The sequence below is a fragment of the Zingiber officinale genome, chromosome 1B (genome assembly GCF_018446385.1).
Source record: "Zingiber officinale cultivar Zhangliang chromosome 1B, Zo_v1.1, whole genome shotgun sequence".
Lineage (NCBI taxonomy): Eukaryota > Viridiplantae > Streptophyta > Magnoliopsida > Zingiberales > Zingiberaceae > Zingiber > Zingiber officinale.
In genome coordinates, this window is record NC_055986.1 from 16,947,285 (window position 1) to 16,972,614 (window position 25,330).

Below are 25,330 nucleotides of genomic sequence, written 5' to 3' on the forward strand. Positions count from 1 at the left end.
TAATTCATGTATCATGTTAAGAGAAGCCAAATGAGCATTTGCTAGGGAAGGCTTCAGATCACTGCATGAACTGTGACTTACTAGCAATCTATGACTTACTACCATCACTGCAAGTGTCCAAGAGTTTTCAACACACCCAGTTGCCAAAAACCCCATCATAAAGCACAATTTCTACAAGTGCATTGCCAAACAATTCAAAAAAACATGTATCAACAAAATAACAACAACTGCACTTCATAACACCTGCACACGTGCAGTTATAATAGCTTAACCAAAATCCTAGAGCCATCAACTTCATACAACCCAAATCTTGTCAAAATATGAAGGAAAAGCATATAACAAAAAATTACATTATTCTATCCTCTTCAAACATAACACGAAATACCCACAAAGCATCACACAAACTAGACATTCCACCAATCTGTCAACACACCACTTGGACCAATCACAATAAAGCAATTGGAGGGAAGAAACCCTCCAAAGAGATAGACAAATCCAGCAAACAACACAAGATAATCCCGATCCATAAGATAGATGACTTCCATAGCCATCAAACCTACTAACAAAGCTTCATGAGTTAAAACTATCCAGCACAAAAGAGATCACATAAATAATTTGATATTTATGCCATGAACTTATATTGTGCATTACTTAGCATAAACAACATCCATATTGTAATTCTTACATTACCATTCATAAATTACAAAATCCCAGAGCCATCGACTTCATACAATCCAAATCTTGTTAAAATCTGAAGGAAAAGCAGATAATAAAAAACTGCACTATTCTAGCCTCTTCAAACATAACATGAAATACCCACAAAGCATCACATAAACTAGACATTCCACCAATCTGTCAACATACCACCTGGGCCAATCACAGTAAAGCAATTGGAGGGAAGAACCCCTCCAAAGAGATAGACAAATCCAGCAAACAACACAAGATAATCCCGATCCATAAGATAGATGACTTCCATAGCCATCGAACCTGCTAACAAAGCTTCATGAGTTAAAACTATCCAGCACAAAAGAGATTACATAAATAATTTGATATTTATGCCATGAACACTCATTGTGCATTACTTAGTATAAACAACATTCATATTGTAATTCTTACATTACCATTCATAAATTACAAAGTCCCAGTAAGTTCACCATAGCGAGCATTCAAAAAAGTCACAAGTTCGAAATATATCTAGCTAAGACATTCAAAAAGGTACAAAAGTTCTTAATATTAGCAAAATTAATACCTATGCACACATCGAAACTGTTAACCTCTGCGCAACAACCTCTTGGCTAAGCTTAGCTTTCCCTTATCATTGAGGCGCAAGAACAGTGATAACTTGTTATAGTTGTCTGCCAACAACTAAACAACAAGTACTTTCTCCTCCTCCGTTAGCTCTGCTATCACCATCAAGGCATCCAATACCTTCTCCTGTGCATTTGATATCTGCTCCACTGTTGCTAGCTCTTTGATCAAATCCTTCATTGTATCCTTGGTTATGGGAGGTTGCACCTACACTTGGTTTAGAAGATAGAGTGTGCATTGCAGACATTGACTCGCCATCCCCATCAACACCATGAGATATATAATTACCACCATCTACCATGTCATTTACTACTTCGTAATCCATGTTAAGGACATCCTGGAGAGCTGATGTAAAGGTCTCAGCATGTTCACCTGTTGCCCGATCATTTCCAAAAATTTCACACCAATCCTGATAATAAGGCCATTGTTTGTGCCTCATTGATCGTGTGGTGTGGTCTGACTGTAAGAACTAGGCAACTAATTAACTACACAGTATTATTGAAATCATTGAAGCACGCTTACTTAAAATACCTGAATGATTGCTTCCCATGCTTCGTCAGTACCCTCAATGGTTGTGTCAGTATCATTCCACCCTACTCCACTTTTGGATAATATAGTTACCAAAGTACCATGTGTTTTCTTCCACACATGTACTTTTGAGTTTATATGTGGATTTCCATGTATATTTGTCCCTGGGATTGCTGCCCGCATTGCATTTTCTAATAAAGTCAAATACCCAGCTCTAAATCCGTTCTCACTTTTCCATCCCTTGTTGATAACATCTTTTAGGGCTTGAATTAAAACTTCTTCTTCATGTACACTCCAGCTACGTCGTGTTTTTTCTGCTTTCTTGCCTTTTCCAACTAGACTCCCGGATGTTGATCCACTATCCATAGCTACCCAGCAGATAACCTCTTATTCCTATAAAAAAAAGATATGAGATGTGTGAAGTATATTGACAAATATGTAGCACGCAACTATCATGTAATTCATACATCAGTAGATAATATCATAAAATAATAAACATAGAATCCATAAAGGACAATAGTACATATCTAGCAAAATAAAGTGACAAAAGTTTGAAATGCATCAATCAATTAATTATTATTAATTGTTCCACAATAACATTGTAAAGTTATCTCTCCAAGTATCCCAGTTATCTGAGGAGTCAAAACTGGTTATGTAATAATCTTCTGTGTCATGACTCGGACTACCAACATCCTCATCGACTTCTTCCATAAGATCATTTGGCATCTGTGATCGGATGAAATTGTGTAATAGAATACAAGCTATTATGATTTTGTTTTGTGCTTTCAACGGGTAGAAGAATGGACTTCGAAGGATAGCCCATCTCTTTTTCAGCAAACCAACCGCTCTTTCAATGACATTGCGAGCTTGAGAGTGCCTCCAATTAAATAACTCCTTGTAATTTTGTGGTCTGACTGCGCGGTTGCCTCAAGCATCCCTATGATATCTTACTCGCATGTATGGAGTCAAGAATCCCTCAACATTTGCATATCCATTATCACATAGATAATAACACCCTGCATTAATAGGTAAATATTATGATTGCACTATTTAGGAAATCTTTTGTAGTATCTTTCTGCTAATTCAACCAAAAATGATATACAAGTGGTTACATTACCTCTTGGAACTTTTAATGAATCATCATGAGTCAATGCATCTCTAAGAACTCTAGCATCTGCTGCAGATCCCTCCCACCCAATAAGCACGTAGATAAATTTCATATCGCGATCACAAACCCCCAAAACATTAACCGCAATAGTACCTTTTATTGTTCTATATTTTGCCTTATCTCGGATTGGAACATGTACGGGGATATATGTTCCATCCAAGGCACCAAGACACTAAATTTAATTATAATGCAAATAATAATGTTATGTTACTATCTTTATATTAATGATACATTCAACAACAAAAACTCATAAAATAATAAAAAGGATTCAATATATTACCTTGAACCATTTCCAACTTTCATTAGTGCAACTATCATCTACAGGCCCAGACTTCACTAGCAGTATTGGATGTAATTTCAAAAGTGATCGTATAACTTTATAGAAATGTGTGCTAATTATCTGTCCACTACGTATATAATCATGACCAATAACTCGATTTTTCTTATGATGCGCTAATATAGATAGAAACATGGCTACCTTCTCTTGAATTCATACATATCTAGAATCTACCAACCCTCCAATAGTTGTTAGCAAGTAACACAACCGTGCAAATGCATTCTTATCCATCCTCAAGTTTACCACACATTGAACATCTCCTACTTCAACAATCCTATGCAAATGATCCAATTGCGCATTAATTCTTTATGTCAAGGTGTACGAGGCTAGTGTTGTACAAGGTTCATGACGTCACTTTTTGAGTAATCTCATCCGATGTCGTGTTAAAAGACATAACAGCAAAAAGTTTCGACAAAGCATTTGATGTAGCATCACAAGAAGTACGAGGTTTCTACGTCTAATGCCCATCTTCCAAAGATAAGCCCTATCGTCTTGTCCACTAAACTTTCTCACCAATCACCAAGACAATTTGAAGAAACACATATGAGTCCTAATGAACAATCAAATATAACGAGTGATTCGAACACAATGAACATATAATATACCTTATGAAAAAATGGAACTCTCGTTACATAAAAATCATCCTATATCTTACCCACTGACGAATGATCCAATCTCACTAGAAACAACTCAATCTCAACAAGCAATAAGTTAACAACTCGATCTTTTAAAGTCTAATATTAAAAACCCAGCAATATCTAAGATGCTATCTTAGAGGCACTCAAGAAAGTTTAGTAGACAACCTATTGGATTTCGTCCAAAACAATAACAAGCCGAACAATAAAATGGGAAAAAGAAAATGGAAAAAAGATGTCCAAAACAATAAAAATCCGAACAATAAAATAGAAAAAAGAACGTCAAACAAGAACACAAAAATAACACTATAGCAACAGAGAATGTGAGACAACAACAAATAATAACAATGATCATCTACCTTTAAAAACTAGTAGATTTTGTAGAGATCAAGCCCACCGAAGAGGCGTCGCAACATTTGGATCCGCCCGCAGATTGTTTCTCCACACTTTTGTGCCACTGGCATAGAAATGAGAAGATGAGAAGACGAGCAAAAGGTAAGGTTTAGTTTTTGTTGTAGGGCAAAGGGTAAAAATGTCCTTTTAACTAGTCATCAGGCTTACTGTTCAATTTGGGATTATTAATACCTTCTTTGAAATGGGATTGATTTTCCAGCTATTACAGTATTTTAATCAGGTTCTATAGTTATCATTGGCTTTTTTAAAATCAATCAAACATGAGTTTAACTTGTAATCCTATCCTAATCCACCATACCAAACAGGGTCTAAGTTTGTATTGAGCAGGATCATTTGAGATTGTTCGATTTATACTGACTGTATAAAAGAACAGAACCTCTGTTATTATGGATGCGCATTCTCTTAATCCCGATATAATAACAAGCACGAACACTTAGTATTTATTTCTTTGACTTACCAATGGGTGAGATTTATTCATTAAATCAATAAGCCCGATGAGTTGGGAGATAGTGCTATTTATACGGTGTGTTGTTGATTATAAAAGGAAACTATGTCCTATTTATTTAGATTGATGATGTTCCCTTGAGGAGCTCATAAGGTTTATCATGTAAACCCTGTAAATGGACTTAGTCCGGCATGATAATAAAGTTGAGTGGTACTACTCTTGGAGCTAGATGTTAATTAATTGAGTTGTCAGTAATTCATTTAATTAACGGACATACGATATCTTAAACACAGGGATATTAACACACTTATGATAAGGAGCCCATATTGAAATATGGGATTGGTGCGGTAGTTCAATAATAACTCTTTAGTGGTATGAGTTATTATTGATGAACTTGAGTTAGGTGTTCGGGTCGAACACAGGAAGCTCAAGTCCATCAGGAGGCCAAAACCAATTCCTCCTCTCGGTCCCTGTTGTAGCCTCTACATAGCCTCGTATTCACTCGTTTGATTTTGTTTTCTACCCAAGAAAGGGACCGTCCAAGCCTTGCTTGGTGCCCAAGCAAGGGGTCGGCCAAACCAAAAGAAAAAGAAAAGAAAAGGAAGAGAAAAGAAAAGAAAGAAAGAAAAAAAAGGGGAGATTTTTTTCTCAACAGAATTAGAGATTTTTCTAAAAAGAATTATGTTGATTCTTTCTTAGAAATTTTCTAAAAGGAATTATATTAATTCTTTCCTAAGAAATTTTTCTAAAAAGAATTTTGTTAATTCTTTCCTAGAGATTTTTTCTAAATAAAAATTCTGTTAATATTTCTCCTCTTTTATCTGGTGCCAAAAGTTATAAAAAGGGAAGAGGTCATGCCACCATAACCTAATCTCTCTTGAGTTGTTTTCCCTTGCTTGTGGCTGACACCTCATCTCTTCTTTTCTTTTCCCCTACAGCCGGCGCCCACCTCCTCTCTTCCTCCTAGGGTCGGCGCCCCACCTTCTCATCTCTTTCTCCCTTTCCTCCCTCAAGGGTCGGCGCATAATTCCTTTGGTGGTCGGAGCTTGGAGGAGAAGAAGAAGAAGAGAAGAACCACACTAGGTGGTAGGCGGTTTGGAGGAGAAGAAGAAGAAGGAGGCACCCCTTTTCTTTGCATCTTTTGGTGGTAGGCAGCTTGGAAACAAAAGAAGGTTCGGGTGGTTTGTCTTGGTAGATCATTGCCCACACGACGCCCAAGAAGAGGAGAGGAATACAGCAGAAGATCAAGAGGTCTTTGTTTACGAAGAAAGGTACGACTAGTTCTTTTATTCCACGACGCAACTAGTTATGTTTTCTTTGTATGGATCCTAAACACCAACACAAGAGGCAAGCGATCTTGTGCTTTGATCAAGGTGCATTTTAGTCAATCAAGGACTTGCTTGATTGATGAAACACATGTCTGATCGAGCATGTAGGTTGCTAGGAAAAGTTCTGTGCCTGTACAAATTTTTGTACAGGGGTTTTACACAGAACGGAATTCCGAGCGCCAACAGGTAGTATCATAGCAAGGTTTCTACCTATGTGTGTTTGGTTTTCAGTTAAATTATGCACTAGTCATAAATAATTTAGGCAGGATAATAGTAGGATATGCAAAATAGATTAACTCTGTGGTTGCAGGCATCCTAGTTCCAACTATTATGACATATTGTGTTTGTATGTGATTTAGACCCTCAGGCATGTCGAGGGCATTTTGTGTGTACATGATTGTAATTATTAAATACGGTAGGAGCTGTATTAGTTTATTTTACATTTTGATCTAGATTACATGTACATTCCTTCGTGGAATATAGGATCGATAAATGTAAAATTTTATTTTGTTGTGGCTCGTCTCCTTGCTATGTGATGTGCGTAAATATTATGATGATTTATGCATGTTTTCATGCACATTCACTTTATACGTACATATTTTTTGTATGATCACCTCTTTTATCATGTACTCATCATATATACTCTTTGGTACGGATATCTGCTCTTTGTTTGGTTTTTTGTTGACAGGGACAACTTTCGTAGCAAAAATAACATTTGTTGACGTACCGGAGTGAGCCAGAGAACACGGTCATGTGGCCAAAGAGAAGAGGAGAAGTGCACAACCGTGCAACCCTTGTACGACTGTGTGACCAACCCAGAGGCGGATCAGAACATGGTCGTGCAACCCTGCACGGTCGTGCCCCACATGACCGAGACCAAGAAGCACACGGCCGTGCAACCCTGCATGACCGTGTCCCCAGAAGTCAAGTCCTAGAATCACATGGCCGTGCCAATTGGCACGGCCGTGCAGCGCATCCAGAGCCAATAAAGGGCACGGTCGTGCCATCCTTGCACGGTCGTGCCGTCGCACCGTGCCCTAGCCTATAAGAGGGATTTTAACCCTTTTTCCGAGGGGGGGGGGGGTGTTGGTTGGTCCTAGGAAGATTGTACCGGTTCCACTGTATAAAAATTTTTACAAGTCCTGAACCTTTCCTAATAACCTATTGTGTTCTTTAAAAATTAAATTCGGAATCGCAAACGAAACTTAACATTATTGATTCCAAATTTAACGTATCTGTTCTTAATGGTTTAGACTTGGATCACAAACGATGTTTAACATTATTGATCCAAATCCACCTATGTTATAAATTCAATTAAATATTAATTTCTAAAATTGGCTTCCAGGACTGCATGGCGAGGCACTAGTCCTTCTTGGGTATGAGACCAACCACCACCGTCTAGACAAAGCCTTTTAAAGAAATCTGATATCTAATTTCCTTATATAACTCTAGGTTTAACCAAAAGGAACAATAGAATAACAAATTCGAAAAACAAAACAAAACAAACACAACTTCAAATATCTAATCCGAAAATATAGAATCTCTTGCCTCTTGTGTTTAGAATTCATACAAAGAAAAACTAGTATGATGTGGAAAAGAATTACTAGTTATACCTTTCTTTGTATGCAACGACCTCTAGATCTTCTACCGTATTCCTTTTCTTATCTCGGACATTGTGTGGGCAACGATCTACCGAGATGAGAACCACCCAAGCCCTTCTTCTTCCTTTTTGCAAGTTTCGGCCAAGCACTTCTCTTTGGGATGAAGAGTTTCGGCCACCACCACCAAGCTCCAAGGGATGCTAGAAACAAAACCTCCTTTCACTCCTTCTTCTCCTAGCTAGAACCGGCCACCAACAAAAGCTCCAAGAGAGGGATGAAACCGGCCACTAAAGAAGAAGAGAAGAGGAGAAGAGCAAAGTCTAGGGCCGGCCACCACCAAGGAAGAGAGGGAGGAAAATAGAATAGAGTTGTGTCTCATGAAGGCACCCCTACCCCCTCTTTTATATTCCTTGGTCTTGGCAAATAAGGAAAAATTAAATAAAACCTTCCTTATTTTCTTTGCCACGAAAAGGAAAATTTTAATTGATTTAAACCAATTTCCTTTTCCTAAATATCATGGCTGGCCACCTCAATGCTCCAAGTAAGGAAAGTTTTAACACAAAATTAAAACTTCCTAATTTGTTTCCAGAAATTTTAAAATAAAAATTTCTCTAATAAATTTTCCCTTCATGGTTGGCTATAAAAGGAATTTTATAAATTAAAATCTCTCTATTAAAACATGTGGATGATTTCCAAAAAGGAAAGTTATCTTTTAAAATTAAAATCTTCCTCTCAATCTACAAATAAAGAAAAATATCAAATCTTTTCTTAATCTTTTGTAGAAACTTATAAAAGGAAAAATTTATAATTTTAAAACTCTCTTTTAAATCATAAACATGGTTACAAAAAAGGAAAGTTTTCTCAATATTAAAATCTTCCTTTCAATCTACAAATAAGGAAAGATATCAAATTTTTTCTTAATCTTTTGTAGAAAGCTATAAAAGAAAATATTTATAATTTTAAACTTTCTTTTAAAACCATGACATCCACATAAAACAAAATTAAAAAAATTAAAATACTTTTAATTTGATGTGGCCGGTCACACAACTTGGCTCATCCTATTTGCTTGGCCGACCCAAGCTTGGGTTCCAAGCTTGCTTGGCCGGCCACCTTAGGATAGGTATAAAAGTGGGTATAGGTGGGTATAATACTTTATAAATAAGAGGCTACGATACGGACCGAGAGGAGGAATTGATTTTGGCCTCCCGATGAAATTAAGCTTCCCGTGTTCGCCCCGAACACCCAACTTAATTTCATCAATAATAATTCATTCCACTAAAGAATTATTATTGAACTACCGCACTAATCCCAAATTACATTTTGGGCTCATTCTTATCATGAGTGTGTTAATCTCCCTGTATTTAAGATGTCGGATGTCTACTAATTAATTGAATAACTGACAACTCACTTTAATTAATATCTTAGTCCAAGAGTAGTACCACTCAACCATATTGTCGTGTCGGACTAAGTCCACCTGTAGGGTTTAACATGACAATCCTTATGAGCTCCTCTTGGGGACATTATCAACCTAGATTACTATGACACAGTTTCCTTCTATAATCAACAACACACACTATAAGTAATATAATTTCCCAACTTATCGGGCCTATTGATTTATCGAGCTAAATCTCACCCTTTGTTAAGTCAAAGAAATAAATACTAAATATATGTGCTTGTTATTGTATTAGGATTAAGAGCACACACTTCCATAATAACTAAGGTCTTGTTCTTTTATCAAGTCAGTATAAAAAGAACTTACCTTAAATGGTCCTGCTCAATACACTCAGAGTGTAGTAGTGTAATTTATCAGTTAAGATAAACTAATACCTAATTACACTGCAACTATTCTAATGGTTTGTTCCTTTCCATCTCAGTCATGAGCTACTGTTTATAATTTATAAGGAATTGATAACATTATCTTCTGTGTGTGACACAACACACCATGCTATCTACAATATAAATTAATTGAACAACTACACTTAGCATAAATGTAGACAATTGACCAATGTGATTCTTTATTTCTAAATGAATGTTTTATATAAAAAGCTAGGCTTTTAGTATACACTCTAACAATCTCCCACTTATACTAAAAGACTATGCTTCCATATACCTTGCCATACATCTGATTCCCAAACCTTCAACATGTCCATCAAAAGCTCTTACCTTAAGGACCTTAGTGAAAGGATCTCTCAGGTTATCATCTGATGCAATCTAGGCGACAACAACTTCTCCTCGTTATACAATGTCTCGTATTGGGTGGTACTTGTGCTCTATTGTGTTTACTTACCTTATGGGATCATGATTCCTTCGAGTTTGCTACTGCACCAAATAATTTTGGGCAAATCAGGAATCACATCTAAGTTCATCATGAAGTTACTGAGTCATTCAGCTTCTATGGCCGCCTCAGAGGCTGCCACATACTCAGCTTCTATGGTGGAGTCCTGAAAAGCACCTATGCTTAATACTCCTCCATTGTTATGGCTTCACCTCCTAAAGTAAACACAAAACCCTGAGGTTGACTTACTATTGTCCCTATTTGATTGGAAGTCTGAATCCGTGTAACCCATAGGGAACAAATCATCTGCCTTGTAAACTAGCATATAATCTCTAGTCCCTCTAATGTACTTTAATATATACTTTTACGGCAGTCCAGTGTCCCGGTCTTGGATTACTTTTGATATCTACTAGCCATGCCCACGGTAAAGCAGATATCTGGTCTCGTGTATAGCATACATTAGGCTTCCGATAGCCGAAGCATAAGGAACTGTCTTCATGTCCTCTATCTCCTTTGATGTCTTTGGAGACATCTCTTTAGATAAAGTTACTCCATATCTAAAAGGTAGAAAACCTTTCTTGGAGTCTTGCATGCTAAAATGAGCTAGGATCGTATCGATATATGAAGATTGGGATAATCATAATATTCTTTTCTTGCGATCCCTTATTACTTTGATTCCAAGAATATGTGCATTCTCCCAAGTCCTTCATATCGAATTGTTTGGACAATCATACCCTTACTTCCGACAATACTTTGATATTGCTTCCAATCTACCAAATATGTCATCTACGTATAGTATAAGAAATACCACCACATTTCCATCACACTTCTTGTATACACAAGACTCATCCGGACACTGAATAAATCCATAGGTCTGGATTACTTCATTAAACCGGATGTTTCAAGACCTTGAAGTTTTGCTTCAGTCCATTAATAGACTGATTAAACTTACATACTAGATACTCTTTGCCCTTCGCAATGAACCCCTCTGGTTGCTTCATATGGATGCTTTCTTCAATTCTTCCATTAAGGAAAGCTGTCTTGACATCCATTTGCCAAATCTCATATGAGCAACAATAGATAAAAGAATCTGGATAGAGTTAAGCATGGCTACTGGTGAAAAAGTTTCCTTTTTCAACAAGTCTTGTTTTGAAAGTTTCCACCTTCCTGTCTATCCCTCTTTTCCTATTGTAGACCTATTTACACCTAATGGGTTTTACACCATTTGGTGGTTCTACAAGCTCCCAGACTTTATTAGAATACGTAGATTCTATTTCAGTATTCATTGCTCTTTACCAAGATGCTGCATCTTTATCTTGGAGCGCTTTGTCATATGTCCGGGGATCAGGTTCATGTTCACCAGGGATCAAGTCCAAGACCCTCCCAAAACATGAATTTTTCAGGTTGCCTAACAACTCTCCCACTATGACAAGGCACTTTGTACAATTGTGTATCATTTGTGATATGTGTTGCAGTTTCTTGTGATATTTCATCTTGTATAGTTGGTACTAGATTAGACGTATCCTTTATTATTTTCTTAAGAACAAATTTACTTATGGCATTACATAGTCCTCTTCTAAAAATCGGGCATTGGTGCTTACAATGACCTTCTAATTTTTAGGACTATAAACCTCCTTTCATTTCTCTAGGATAACCCACAAACAAGTGTACTCCTGTCTAACTTATCAGTGTCTCCCTTCAGCACATGTGTTGGACTACCCCAAATCCGAATATGCTTCAGACTAGGCTTACGCCGATTCTATAATTCTATGGTAGTAGAGGGTTCTGACTTTAAAGGTACTATGTGTTGGGACTTTCGAGCCGCAAAAACCACTTTTTGCATTTCGAAAACCTCGAAGTCTTGCCACAGATCAGTGAAAGATAAATAAAATTCATGTACTGTTGGGACTTTCGAGCCACAAAAATCGCTTTTTGCGTTGCGGAAACCTCGAAGTCTTGCCACGGATCCGTGCGAAGATAAATAAAATTCATGTACATGTTTGTTTATCCTAGATCTACCTTAGATCTACATGATAAGAGTGTTACCCTTGTCACGATGCCCTTCGCTTATCCCACTCGTCCAAACGGTTGTTAGATCTCGTAGAGTGTCAAATGTACACTCCTCTACAAGTATCCACATGGACAAAAGGTGGAGAAAAACTACTTAGAGTGTGCTAGCACCCTTGAATAGTTTTGGCAATGAAGGAGAGGGAGAGAACAAGAGAAGAGAAGAGGAAGAAGAAGAAGTTACAACAAGCACAAAAATGCTTGCACACTAATGTGGCCGACCACATAAAGGATGGTTTTAAACCTCCATGTAATACCAAGAGTCATGGCTCTTGGTCTTCCTCATGAGGTGGCACACTATGATGTAGCCTTGATGATGTGGAACACCATCATTGGCCGGCCCCATGCCAAGTCACAATGAGGTGGCATTTGGTCAAGTCAAAATTGACTCTTCATCTTCCCTCTCAAGTCAAGTCAAACTTGACCTTTTATCTCTCATGGTTGATCAAATCTAACCATTGATTCAAGTCAATTTAATTTAATGAATCTCTATTCATTGGTTTAAATTGACTCAATGAATCATAATCTAAATTAGACTCATTCTACACATGAATCAAATTGAGTTCAACTCAATTAGTCTAATTTGGATTACTCTTAATCCAATTTGGTTCATCACATGAACCTAATCCTCTTGGTCCATCATATGAACCTAATCTCCATCTAATTGTCCTTTGTGTGTGACCCTATAGGTTCTTGTAACGTTGACAATGCTCCTAAACTCATTTAGAAACATAAGTAATGAGCGGTATATAGCAACACATCATTACTACCCAAGTTATAAGAATGTTGAGATCCAATATCACCTTTGTGACTACTAATTATGACTCTCACAATATATGATAATGTCCTTCTATCCTTGACATCTAAATTGATCAACTGAGGCATAGACCGTGTCATCCTCTAATCAATTTATGTCTTGAACTCCAAGTAGACTCACTCTAATCAAATGAGCTCAATATCTCATATTGACTCATTTGGGCATGGCCATGCACTTAGTGGTCTCACTCTATCAAGAATCATGATGTCACTCCCGTCATATAGGAGGGATAGATCCCATCTACATCACTCACATCTCTCCACATAATTTGTTACATACCCAGTAGTCACCTTTATAGTCCATCCATTTACGGGTGACATTCGACGAAGCCAAAGTATGCAACTCCTTATGTAGGGAACCATGATGACTTCAGGTCCAAGGACTGATAGTCATACTAATAGTCACATGAGAAAGTATATGACACTCATATAACGATCCATGATACTTTCTCATGGAGGGTCATTCAGTATACATTCTCCAATGCATACCCATGTGTCAACTTGATATGTCTATATCCATGACTTGTGAGATAAAGTCATCGAGTTGACCTACATGCTAGTCTCATCGTATTAACATTGTCCCTGAATGTTAATACTTGACTAGGAATGATTAAGAGTAGTGTTCTCTATATCATCTCATTATCGATTCAACCAATCGATTGATATAGATAAGAACCTTCTACTCAAGGACGTTATTATACTTAGTTATTTGGCACCAATATAAGTAAATATAATAACTATAAAGAAATACCTTTATAAATATATAGGAATATGATACATCGAGTCCATACAACAATCATCACATGATTGGCTCTAGGGCTCTCACTAACAATCTCCCACTAGCACTAGTGCCAATCAGTGTAGGGTCTAATACCCAATGACCTAGTGTGACCATCATACTTTCTTTGTGTCAAAGCCTTGGTCAAGGGATCAGCGATGTTAGCCTCTGTGGGTACTCTACAAATTTTCACATCTCCTCTATTGATGATCTCTCGAATGAGATGGAAGCGCTGTAGTATGTGTTTGGTCCGCTGGTGTGAGCGAGGTTCCTTAGCCTGTGCAATTGCTCCATTGTTGTCACAATAGAGCTCTATAGGATCGGCTATGCTAGGAACCACCCCAAGCTCAATAATGAACTTGTGGATCCAAACTGCCTCCTTTGCTGCTTCTGATGCAGCAATATACTCGGCCTCTATTGTAGAATCATCAACTGTGTCCTGCTTCGAACTCTTCCAGCTCACGGCACCACCATTCAAACAAAACATGAACCCAGACTGCGATCGATAATCATCCTGGTCAGTTTGGAAGCTGGCATCAATGTAACCCTTTACAGCTAGCTCGCCATCGCCTCCAAATATCAAGAAATATTCCTTAGTCCTTCTCAAGTACTTAAGGATATTCTTGACCGCTATCCAATGATGTACTAGTCCTTGGACCTGAAGTCACCATGGATCCCTACATAAGGAGTTATGTACTTTGGTTTCGTCAAACGTCACCCGTAATTGGGTGGACTATAAAGGCGATTACTGGATATGTAATGAATTATGCAGAGGGATGTGAGTGATGTAGATGGGATCTATCCCTCCTATATGACAGGAGCGACATCGATATTCTTGATAGTGTGAGACCACGAAGTGCATGGCCATGCCTAAATAAGTCAATATGAGATATTGAGCTCATTTGTTTTAGTGAGTCTACTTGGAGTTCAAGATTTAGATTGGTCAGAGGACGACACGGTCTATGCCTCACATTGATCAATCTAGATGTCTAGGATAGAAGGACACTTGTCATATATTGTGAGGAGTCACAATTAGTAGTCACAAGGTGATGTTGGATCTCAACATTCTTATAACTTGGGTAGTAATGATGTGTTGCTAGATACCGCTCATTACTTAAGCTTCTAAAAGGGTTTAGGAGCATTGCCAATGTTATAAGAACCTATAGTGTAAGGCTCCCTAAGCCACAACTAGGGGATTATTAAGTAAAGTAACAGAATGAGGCTTCATGGGCGTAAACGGGAGGTTTAAATTACTGAATTTCCATAAAAAAAGGGGATAGTGATGAGGTTAGAAGATCAATTGGTACAACAGGGTTAGAAGGATCAAAATGATAAGATTAAGAGGAATTAAATAGGGGTTAAATAACTCAACTTACTTACGTTAACATCAACTAGAGGAAACAAATATAGATTTAATGGTTATACTTACCCAAATTGACACTTATTAGAGAAACAAATAAGGGTACATTAGCCACCCTCACCTAAGTTGATAACTTAAGCTATTGCCTACTTAATAACCCTAGGTATAAAGGGTCCTAATCTCCGCATCACCCGGCACCCCACAGCTCAACCCTCTGTCTCCTCACGCGCCGTCAATCCCTCGGAGGAGCTACATCTTCAGCTGCGGAAGCTGAGGGTGACGCTAGATTTGGAAGCCGATCGCCACCGTGAGGAGCAGATCGGAAGGAGGAAAACGAGGATGCGTAGTGGAAGTTGCGGGGGTCTTGGGGAGGACGGGGAAGCACAAGAGCAGGCAAGTGTATCCCCTGTGATAACTTGAGATCTGTGAGGATAGTGGGTTGGGGTATGGATTTCGATTGGCTTCTTCGCGCAATGATTTGAATGTTTTTTTTCTTGGAGATGCACCGATTTGCTTTCTTGTAGACATTTTCGACTGTTTTCTTCTCTTGTGGAAGCATGCGACCGACTTTTTCCTTGTAGATAGTTTTGGATTGGTTTCTTCTTTGTAGAGATGTGTCTTGTTGGAAGATTATGTTCAATGTTTTGGCTGGATTTGCATACGATTCCGAAGTTTGGTAGTGATTTCAGTTCGATGGAGTTTAAATTCTACGGTATGCCCTGAATGTTTTGGCTAGTGCTCTATGAGTTGGGGATTGAATTTGCGTTCGTGTTTTTAGGGATGAACATGTTTTAGTGTGTTGCGCATTATGTGTTTGTCTAAATGTTAGATCGAGATGCTGTTGTGATTTGAGCTCTCCATGGAGTTTTGGTTTCGGTTTGGGATATTTCGTGAAGATTTAGAGTCAAAATTGTGACTCCTTGAGTATTTTGGGTAGTTCCACTTGATAAGCTTACTCTGCTGTGTGATTTCGTCTACTGGTTTTTGACTCGAAAACTTCGTGAAGGTTCTGCTGCATGGATTGGTTTATTTTTTATAGTGTTGTAGAAAGAACTTAGTTAACTTGTTGTAGTGGTGTGCTTTGTGCAGATTATGAGATTTAATAGCCTTGTTAGTAAGTTTTGATGGATTTATTACTGTTAGAACTATTTCTGCAGATACGGTTGATAGAAGGAATTTGTTAATTTGGTAATCCACACTTGGTGATAGAACATGTAGTTGGTTATTGGTAGAAGGGTTAATTGTCATAGGTATTGATTTTCCATTTAGTCCTGAAATTGCAAGTTTAATTGCTAGTTATCAGTTCTTGTTGCAAGTTAGTTTATATATATGTTCTTAAACTTTCTTATGAAACGTTCAGATTGGATACAAAAAAGTAAGGTAAATGGACATGTCTACAACATTTGATGAATTTGATGAATTGAGATAATGTTATGTTTACGATCTGGGTAAAGTAAGTTTTATGTATCTAGTTAGTTGAATATATGCATATGTGGTAGCAGTACGGGATGGGTGACCCGGGATGAGCTCCGAGGAGGGCCCATCCAAACTTGATTGATACTGGAATTATGTTAGCTTCGGCTATATGACTGGATGCATGTTCTCTACGAGGTACCTCTAGGTTCATGGGACTGTTGACTGGCTCTAATTGTGGTTACCGGATATGTGTTATATTCATCTTATTTAGCTGTGTAGGAACTTTATTTACCACATATTCCTTCATTGATATGCAATATTTTAGATATGTTTCCATTGTTTAGTCGCCTATCTCTACTACTTTATAGATGTCATGCTTTATCACATGAGATAATACTTGCTGGGTTGTAGACTCATGATGCCTACATTTCAGGTGAGGACGTGTCTTTGGGCACTATGGAGGGTCTACAGACGGAGTAGGCGAGGAGGCGAGATGGACGCATGACATTGTCCGGATATTAGGAGTGTTGAGCTTATGTTCCCCACGTGAAGGGTTTTGCCTTGGTGATGTCAATAGTATCGAGTTTCTTTGCTACACTTTGTGAGGAATGATGACTTTTACGTTTGATAGAATAATATTCTTTTGGGATTGGTATCACGTTATAAGTGGATGCTAGTTTGGGCATTGTGGATGGTGTAAAAAAAAAAAAAAATTTGGTTTCAGGACGTTTCAGTTGGTATCAGAGCACACACTCCTAAGGGACATCATGCCTTAGCCATCTCGTCAGGAACTCGACTACTTCAGCCAACAGTTTGTAAGATCTACATTATTTTAATTCTGTATTTAATGCGATAACTTAGTCATACTATGATTGTTATACTGATATGTAATTATGGGATATGAATGAGATTGAATCGGAAATTGTACAGGATATGGCTGGTAGAAGGAACAACAATAACGGAGAGTTGGGCGGTCAGAACAACCAGTTTCTACAAGGACTTACTGCACTTCTACATGAGCAGAACCGCATTCATGGGGAACAGATTCAACAAATACTGCAGGCTAGGGAGCAGGGGAGCACCCCCAGACGTTCTACACCTAGTACGCAACCGGTCTACAAGCAGTTTCGGGAGCTTGGACCGACGGAGTTTAAAGGCACCACAGACCCAATCGCGGCAGAGGGATGGATACGGTCTCTGGAAACGATATTTGATTTCATGCAGCTCACAGATGCGGACAAGGTCAGGTGTGCGATATTCATGCTCCGGGATGATGCTCGGGTATGGTGGGAGAGTGCGCGGCTGACTGTAGATCTGACTCTTTTGACTTGGGCTGATTTTAAGGAGGTATTCTATGGGAAGTATTTCACAGTTGACAACCGGACACGACTGGCACGGGAATTCTTGGAGCTTCGTCAGGGAGATATGACGGTGGCAGAGTATGTCAGGAGGTTCGAGAGAGGACGCTATTTCGTACCTATGATTACCAGTCAACCAGTCAAAGAATTGAAGCACTTCACCGAAGGGTTGAGGCCGGCTATTCGCCATGACGTCAGGTTGAGTCGGGTCATCACATTCAGAGAGGCAGTTGACCAAGCATTGATGTCCGAAAGAGACAGAAATGACATGGTCAGGGAAGCTCAGAACAAGAGATTGAGTTATCAGGGACGGGATCAGCAGGAGCCGGGAAAGAAGAGGTCAGTTCCGGGTCAGAATCCAGGAAAACAGTCGTTTAACCAGGCGCAGTCGCGGCAGCAAATTCACAAGACACAAGCAGCTGAAGGCACTGGTGTCAGGGCTGAAAACAAGGTTCGTTGTTCCAAATGCGAGAAGATCCACGCTGGCCAGTGTTTAACGGGTACAGATGCTTGCTATATGTGTAAGAAGTCAGGATACTTCGCAAGAGAATGTCCACTGCTCAAGGAGCCAACCAAGGGGAGAGTATTTGCGATGACTCAAGAGCAGGTGGACCTGGACACAGCTATTATCACAGGTATGATTTATATTGCCAATATTCCAGCCCGTGTATTAATAGATTCCGGAGCTACACATTCCTTTATATCTGAGGATTTCCTCACAAAACTGGGCATTATACCTGAACGAATGGTTGCGGGATACAGTGTTTCATTACCGTCAGGGGAGGAATTGCATAGTAACAGAATGGTAAAGAACTGTCAGATGATGATGCAAGATCATATGGTGGGCGCGAGGTGCATTGTGTTGGAAATAATAGAGTTTGATGTGATCCTTGGCATGGACTGGCTGGTTCAGCACGATGCAGTCATCGATTGTAAACAGCGGACGGTTAAGTTGAAGCTACCAAATGAAAAACTCCTCATTTTTCAAGCAGCTTCACAGATAGTTGTACCCCACATGATCTCCATGTGCAAAGCTCAACGAATGCTAAGCAAGGGATGTGAGGGGCTCTTAGTTCACATCTCGGTTAAGTCGGGGACACAACGACCAAGTTTGGAGGAAGTGGAAATAGCCCGAGACTTCTCAGAGGTGTTTCCAGCGGATGTTATAGGTCTACCCCCGACTCGGGAGGTGGAATTCGGAATAGAACTAGTACCGGGGACTACACCGGTGTCAAAAGCACCCTACCGATTGGCGCCTACCGAAATGAAAGAGTTGAAGGGGCAGTTGCAGGAATTGCTGGACAAGGGTTTTATACGACCAAGCGTGTCACCATGGGGAGCCCCGGTGTTATTTGTACGCAAGAAAGATGGGACCATGCGACTGTGCATCGATTACCGGGAGCTGAATCGAGTGACAATCAAGAACAAGTACCCATTGCCCAGGATCGATGACCTGTTCGACCAGTTACAGGGAGCAACAGTGTTTTCAAAAATTGATTTGCGTTCAGGGTATCATCAGATGAAGGTAAAGGAGGCAGATGTGCACAAAACAGCATTCAGAACCCGATATGGGCATTACGAGTTCCTGGTTATGTCATTCGGACTCACAAATGCCCCAGCAGCATTTATGGACTTGATGAATCGGGTATTTCACTCCTACTTGGATCAGTTTGTTATTGTCTTCATTGACGATATATTAATTTACTCTCGAAATTGCCAAGAACATCGTCTGCATTTAACCACGGTGCTACAGACGTTGAAGGATCATCGTTTGTATGCCAAATTTAGCAAGTGTGACTTTTGGCTGAATCAGATTCCATTTCTAGGGCACATTGTCTCAGGAAACGGGATAGAAGTAGATCCGGCCAAAGTTGAGGCAATCCGGAATTGGGATATGCCAAAGAATGCTTCTGAGATACGGAGTTTCTTGGGGTTGGCAGGTTATTATCGAAGGTTCATCCAGAATTTTTCCCAGATTGCCTTGCCGCTGACCTCTCTGACTAAGAAGGGGGTAAGATATGAATGGACAGATCGGTGCCAGAAAAGCTTTGAGGAGTTGAAAGGAAGATTGACGACGTCACCAGTGCTTACGATCCCGGATGGTTCTGGACGGTTTGTGGTGTACACTGACACCTCCAAAACTGGATTGGGAGCTGTGCTAATGCAGAATGGGAAGGTCATTGCGTATGCCTCACGTCAGTTGAAGGTACATGAGCAAAACTATCCCACCCATGATTTGGAGCTAGCGGCGGTTATATTTGCTCTAAAGATCTGGAGGCACTACCTTTACGGGGAACGATGTGAGATCTACACAGACCACAAGAGTTTGAAATATTTTTTCACACAGAAGGAGTTGAATATGAGACAGAGACGGTGGCTGGAGTTGGTGAAGGATTACGACTGTAACATCAACTATCATCCGGGTAAGGCTAACGTGGTAGCTGATGCTTTGAGCCGCAAATCCGCTATGTTGTCGCAACTAACCAGCCAACAACAGTTGATATCGGAATTCCAACGATTGAATTTGGAGGTAGTAGCGCCAAGGGAGCAGCTTAAATTGTCAGCATTGATCGTAAAGTCAAATTTACTAGATCAGATCCGGGAAGGATAGATGGTGGATCAACAGTTAACAGAGTGGAAGCGGAAAGATGAAGAAAAAGGGCAGGCTATTTACTCTACTGTGGGTGGAGTCGTGCGATACAAGGACCGCATCTGGGTACCTAAGACGGGTACACTTCGAGAGGATCTCATGAATGAAGCGCATAACACCCCATATTCCATACATCCTGGGAGCACAAAAATGTACAGGGATATGAAGTTATTATATTGGTGGCCAGGTATGAAAAAGGACATAGTTAAGGTAGTGCACGAATGCCTCATATGTCAACAAGTAAAGACTGAGCATCAGAGACCCGCAGGGTTGCTGGAGCCACTTCCGATCCCTGTCTGGAAGTGGGAAGAAGTTGCCATGGATTTCGTGGTGGGACTACCAACCACTCCTAAGGGATCAAACGCTGTATGGGTTATTGTGGACCGATAGACTAAGTCGGCACCATTCCTACCGGTAAAAACCACCTTCACGATGACGCAGTATGCAGAGTTATATATAAGAGAAGTAGTGCGGCTACATGGGATCCCAGTTCAAATTGTGTCAGACAGAGATCCAAAATTTACCTCGGGATTCTGGGAAAGTCTACATAGGGGAATGGGTACCAGGCTGACATTCAGTACCGCCTTCCATCCCCAGACGGATGGCCAGTCCGAACGGGTAATTCAGATTTTGGTGGACCTGCTACGAGCATGTATGATGGATTTCAAGGGAAATTGGGAGTCAAAGCTTCCTCTGATAGAATTCACTTATAATAACAGTTATCAGGCAACCATAGGTATGGCTCCATATGAGGCGTTGTATGGAAGGAAGTGCAGAACGCCGTTATATTGGGATGAGGTCGGCGAGAGGACAGTTCTGGGCCCATACATGGTGACCCAAACAGTGGAGCTAGTGGAGAAGATTCGGAATAGAATGCAAGCAGCGCAAAGTCGTCAAAAGAATTATGCTGATTAGCGACGAAGAGATTTAGAATTTTCAGTTGGAGATCATGTGTTTCTTAAAGTGTCACCAATGAAAGGGGTACTGAGGTTCAGAAAGAAAGGGAAGCTCAGTCCAAGGTATATTGGGCCATTTGAGATTCTGGACAGGATTGGAACACGAGCTTATAGGGTTGCCCTACCACCAAATCTGTCCGGGGTACACAATGTGTTCCATGTATCTATGCTCAGACGATACATATCTAACCCCTCTCATGTGATCGGACATGAGTCCATGCAGTGGACATCTGATCTGACCTACGAGGAGCGTCCGAAACAGATTCTTGAGCGTCAAGTACGGAAATTGAGGAACAAGGAGATTAAGATGGTGAAGATTTTATGGGGAAACCAGCAGATGGAGGAGGCCACTTGGGAAACGGAACAAGATATGCGCGACCGCTATCCAGATTTATTTGGTAAGTCAATTTCGGGGACGAAATTCTTATAAGGAGGGGAGAATTGTAAGGCTCCCTAAGCCACAACTAGGGGATTATTAAGTAAAGTAACAGAATGATGCTTCATGGGCGTAAACAGGAGGTTTAAATTACTGAATTTCCATAAAAAAAGGGGATAGTGATGAGGTTAGAAGATCAATTGGTACAACAGGGTTAGAAAGATCAAAATGATAAGATTAAGAGGAATTAAGTAGGGGTTAAATAACTCAACTTACTTACGTTAACATCAACTAGAGGAAACAAATATAGATTTAATGGTTATACTTACCCAAATTGACACTTATTAGAGAAACAAATAAGGGTACATTAGCCACCCTCACCTAAGTTGATAACTTAAGCTATTGCCAACTTAATAACCCTAGGTATAAAGGGTCCTAATCTCCGCATCACCCGGCACCCCACAGCTCAACCCTCTGTCTCCTCACGCGCCGTCAATCCCTCGGAGGAGCTACATCTTCGGCTGCGGAAGCTGAGGGCGACGCTGGATTTGGAAGCCGATCGCCACCGTGAGGAGCAGATCGGAAGGAGGAAAACGAGGACGCGTAGTGGAAGTTGCGGGGGTCTTGGGGAGGACGAGGAAGCGCAAGAGCAGGCAAGTGTATCCCCTGTGATAACTTGAGATCTGTGAGGATAGTGGGTTGGGGTATGGATTTCGATTGGCTTCTTCGCGCAATGATTTGAATGTTTTTTTTCTTGGAGATGCACCGATTTGCTTTCTTGTAGACATTTTCGACTGTTTTCTTCTCTTGTGGAAGCATGCAACCGACTTTTTCCTTGTAGATAGTTTTGTATTGGTTTCTTCTTTGTAGAGATGTGTCTTGTTGGAAGATTATGTTCAATGTTTTGGCTGGATTCGCATACGATTTCGAAGTTTGGTAGTGATTTCAGTTCGATGGAGTTCAAATTCTACGGTATGCCCTGAATGTTTTGGCTAGTGCTCTATGAGTTGGGGATTGAATTTGCGTTCGTGTTTTCAGGGATGAACATGTTTTAGTGTGTTGCGCATTATGTGTTTGTCTAAATGTTAGATCGAGATGTTGTTGTGATTTGAGCTCTCCATGGAGTTTTGGTTTCCGTTTGGGATATTTCGTGAAGATTTAGAGTCAAAATTGTGACTCCTTGAGTATTTTGGGTAGTTCCACTTGATAGGCTTACTCTGCTGTGTGATTTCGTCTACTGGATTTTGACTCGAAAACTTCGTGATGGTTCTGCTGCATGGATTGGTTTATTTTTTATAGTGTTGTAGAAAGAACTTAGTTAACTTGTTGTAGTGGTGTGCTTTGTGCAGATTATGAGATTTAATAGCCTTGTTAGTAAGTTTTGATGGATTTATTACTATTAGAACTATTTCTGCAGATACGGTTGATAGAAGGAATTTGTTAATTTGGTAATCCACACTTGGTGATAGAACATGTAGTTGGTTATTGGTAGAAGGGTTAATTGTCATAGGTATTGATTTTCCATTTAGTCCTGAAATTGCAAGTTTAATTGCTAGTTATCAGTTCTTGTTGCAAGTTAGTTTATATATATGTTCTTAAACTTTCTTATGAAACGTTCAGATTGGATACAGGAAAGTAAGGTAAATGGACATGTCTACAACATTTGATGAATTTGATGAATTGAGATAATGTTATGTTTACGATCTGGGTAAAGTAAGTTTTATGTGGCTAGTTAGTTGAATATATGCATATGTGGTAGCAGTACGGGATGGGTGACCCGGGATGAGCTCCGGGGAGGGCCCATCCAAACTTGACTGATATGTTAGCTTCGGCTATATGACTGGATGCATGTTCTCTACGAGGTACCTCTAGGTTCATGGGACTGTTGAATGGCTCTAATTGTGGTTACCGGATATGTGTTATATTCATCTTATTTAGCTGTGTAGGAACTTTATTTACCACATATTCCTTCATTGATATGCAATATTTTAGATATGTTTCCATTGTTTATTCTCCTATCTCTACTACTTTATAGATGTCATGCTTTATCACATGAGATAATACTTGCTGGGTTGTAGACTCATGATGCCTACATTTCAGGTGAGGACGTGTCTTCGGGCACTATGGAGGGTCTACAGACGGAGTAGGCGAGGAGGCGAGATGGACGCATGACATTGTCCGGATATTAGGAGTGTTGAGCTTATGTTCCCCACGTGAAGGGTTTTGCCTTGGTGATGTCAATAGTATCGAGTTTCTTTGCTACACTTTGTGAGGAATGATGACTTTTACGTTTGATAGAATAATATTCTTTTGGGATTGGTATCACGTTATAAGTGGATGCTAGTTTGGGCTTTGTGGATGGTGTAAAAAAAAAAAAAAATGGTTTCAGGACGTTTCATATAGGGTCACACACAAAGGGCAATTAGATGGAGATTAGGTTCATTTGATGAACCAAATTGGATTAAGAGTAATCCAAAGTAGGCTAATTGAGTTGGACTCAATTTGGTTCATGTATTAGATGAGTCTAATTTGGACTTAGACTCATTGAATTAATTTAATTCAATGAATAGAGATTCATTAAATTAAAATTGACTTGAACCAATGGTTAGATTAGATCAACCAAGAGAGAGAAGTGGTCAAGTTTGACTTGACTTGAGAGGAAGATGAAAGGTCAAGTTTGACTTGACCATTTGCCACCTCATTGGTGAGTTGGCATTGAGTGGGCCAATGATGACGCTCCACATCATCATGGTTGCTTAAGTGGGATGCCACCTCATGGGAGTTACCAAGAGTTGTGACTCTTGGCCTTCCATGGAGGTTACAACTCCACCTAAAGTGGTCGGCCACTTTTATTCATCAAGGGAGTTTTATTTTTCTTTTATAACTCCATCTTCTTCTTCCTCTAGAGTTTTTCTTCTTGCTCTCCCTCTCCTCCCTTACTGATCTCTAAGGTTGCTAGCACATCCTTAGAGGTTTTTCTCCATCTCTTGCTTGTGTGGATACACATAGAGAAGTGTCTACTTTGACACTTTCGAGATCCGACGAACCGAGGATAAGCGGGATTGCGAAGGGCTTCGCATCAAGGGTATATTCCTTTTCCTTTGTAGATCTACTGTAGATCGAGGTTTAGAAACTCGTACTCATAAGTTTTTCGAAAGTTTTATCTTTGCACGGATCCGGTGGCGGGGGTTTCGGGGTTTCGGCGACGCGAAAAGCGGTTTTCGTGGCCCGAAAAACCCAACATGATGCTCACATGGATTTGATTGGTATCTGCTCGTCATGCTCAAAGCATACGATACATCAGGACGAGTACATAGTATGACGTACATAATAGATCCTATGGCCGAAGTATAGGGATCTTATCCATGCGGTCTCTCTCCTCTCTAGAAGAGAGACTTTGAGTCTTCGAAAGACTCACACCATGCGACATCGGCAGAAATACTTTCTTGGAATTCTGCCTGGCAAACCGTAGTAATACCGTGTCAATATATGTACTTTGACTTAGGCCAAACAA

General features: G+C 39.8%; 1 protein-coding gene across 1 annotated transcript; it reads left to right on the plus strand.

The window, feature by feature from the left end:
* Positions 1-14,982: 14,982 nt before the first annotated feature.
* On the plus strand, positions 14,983-20,445 carry LOC122030276. The gene is made up of 5 exons (XM_042589483.1): positions 14,983-15,013; positions 15,224-15,453; positions 17,407-19,262; positions 19,343-19,479; positions 19,556-20,445. Exons 1-5 carry the CDS (start codon positions 14,983-14,985, stop codon positions 20,443-20,445), a joined length of 3,144 nt encoding a protein of 1,047 aa, XP_042445417.1.
* Positions 20,446-25,330: the final 4,885 nt, after the last annotated feature.

Excerpts from the sequence above, each read along its gene's own strand:
- LOC122030276 (XM_042589483.1), top strand. The coding sequence starts at position 14,983 with ATGAGGTTAGAAGATCAATTGGTACAACAGG. Across the intron at positions 15,014-15,223 it reads AGATCAATTGGTACAACAGG|GTATAAAGGGTCCTAATCTC; the intron begins GTTAGAAGGATC and ends TAATAACCCTAG. Across the intron at positions 19,263-19,342 it reads CGAGTGACAATCAAGAACAA|GGTATCATCAGATGAAGGTA; the intron begins GTACCCATTGCC and ends ATTTGCGTTCAG.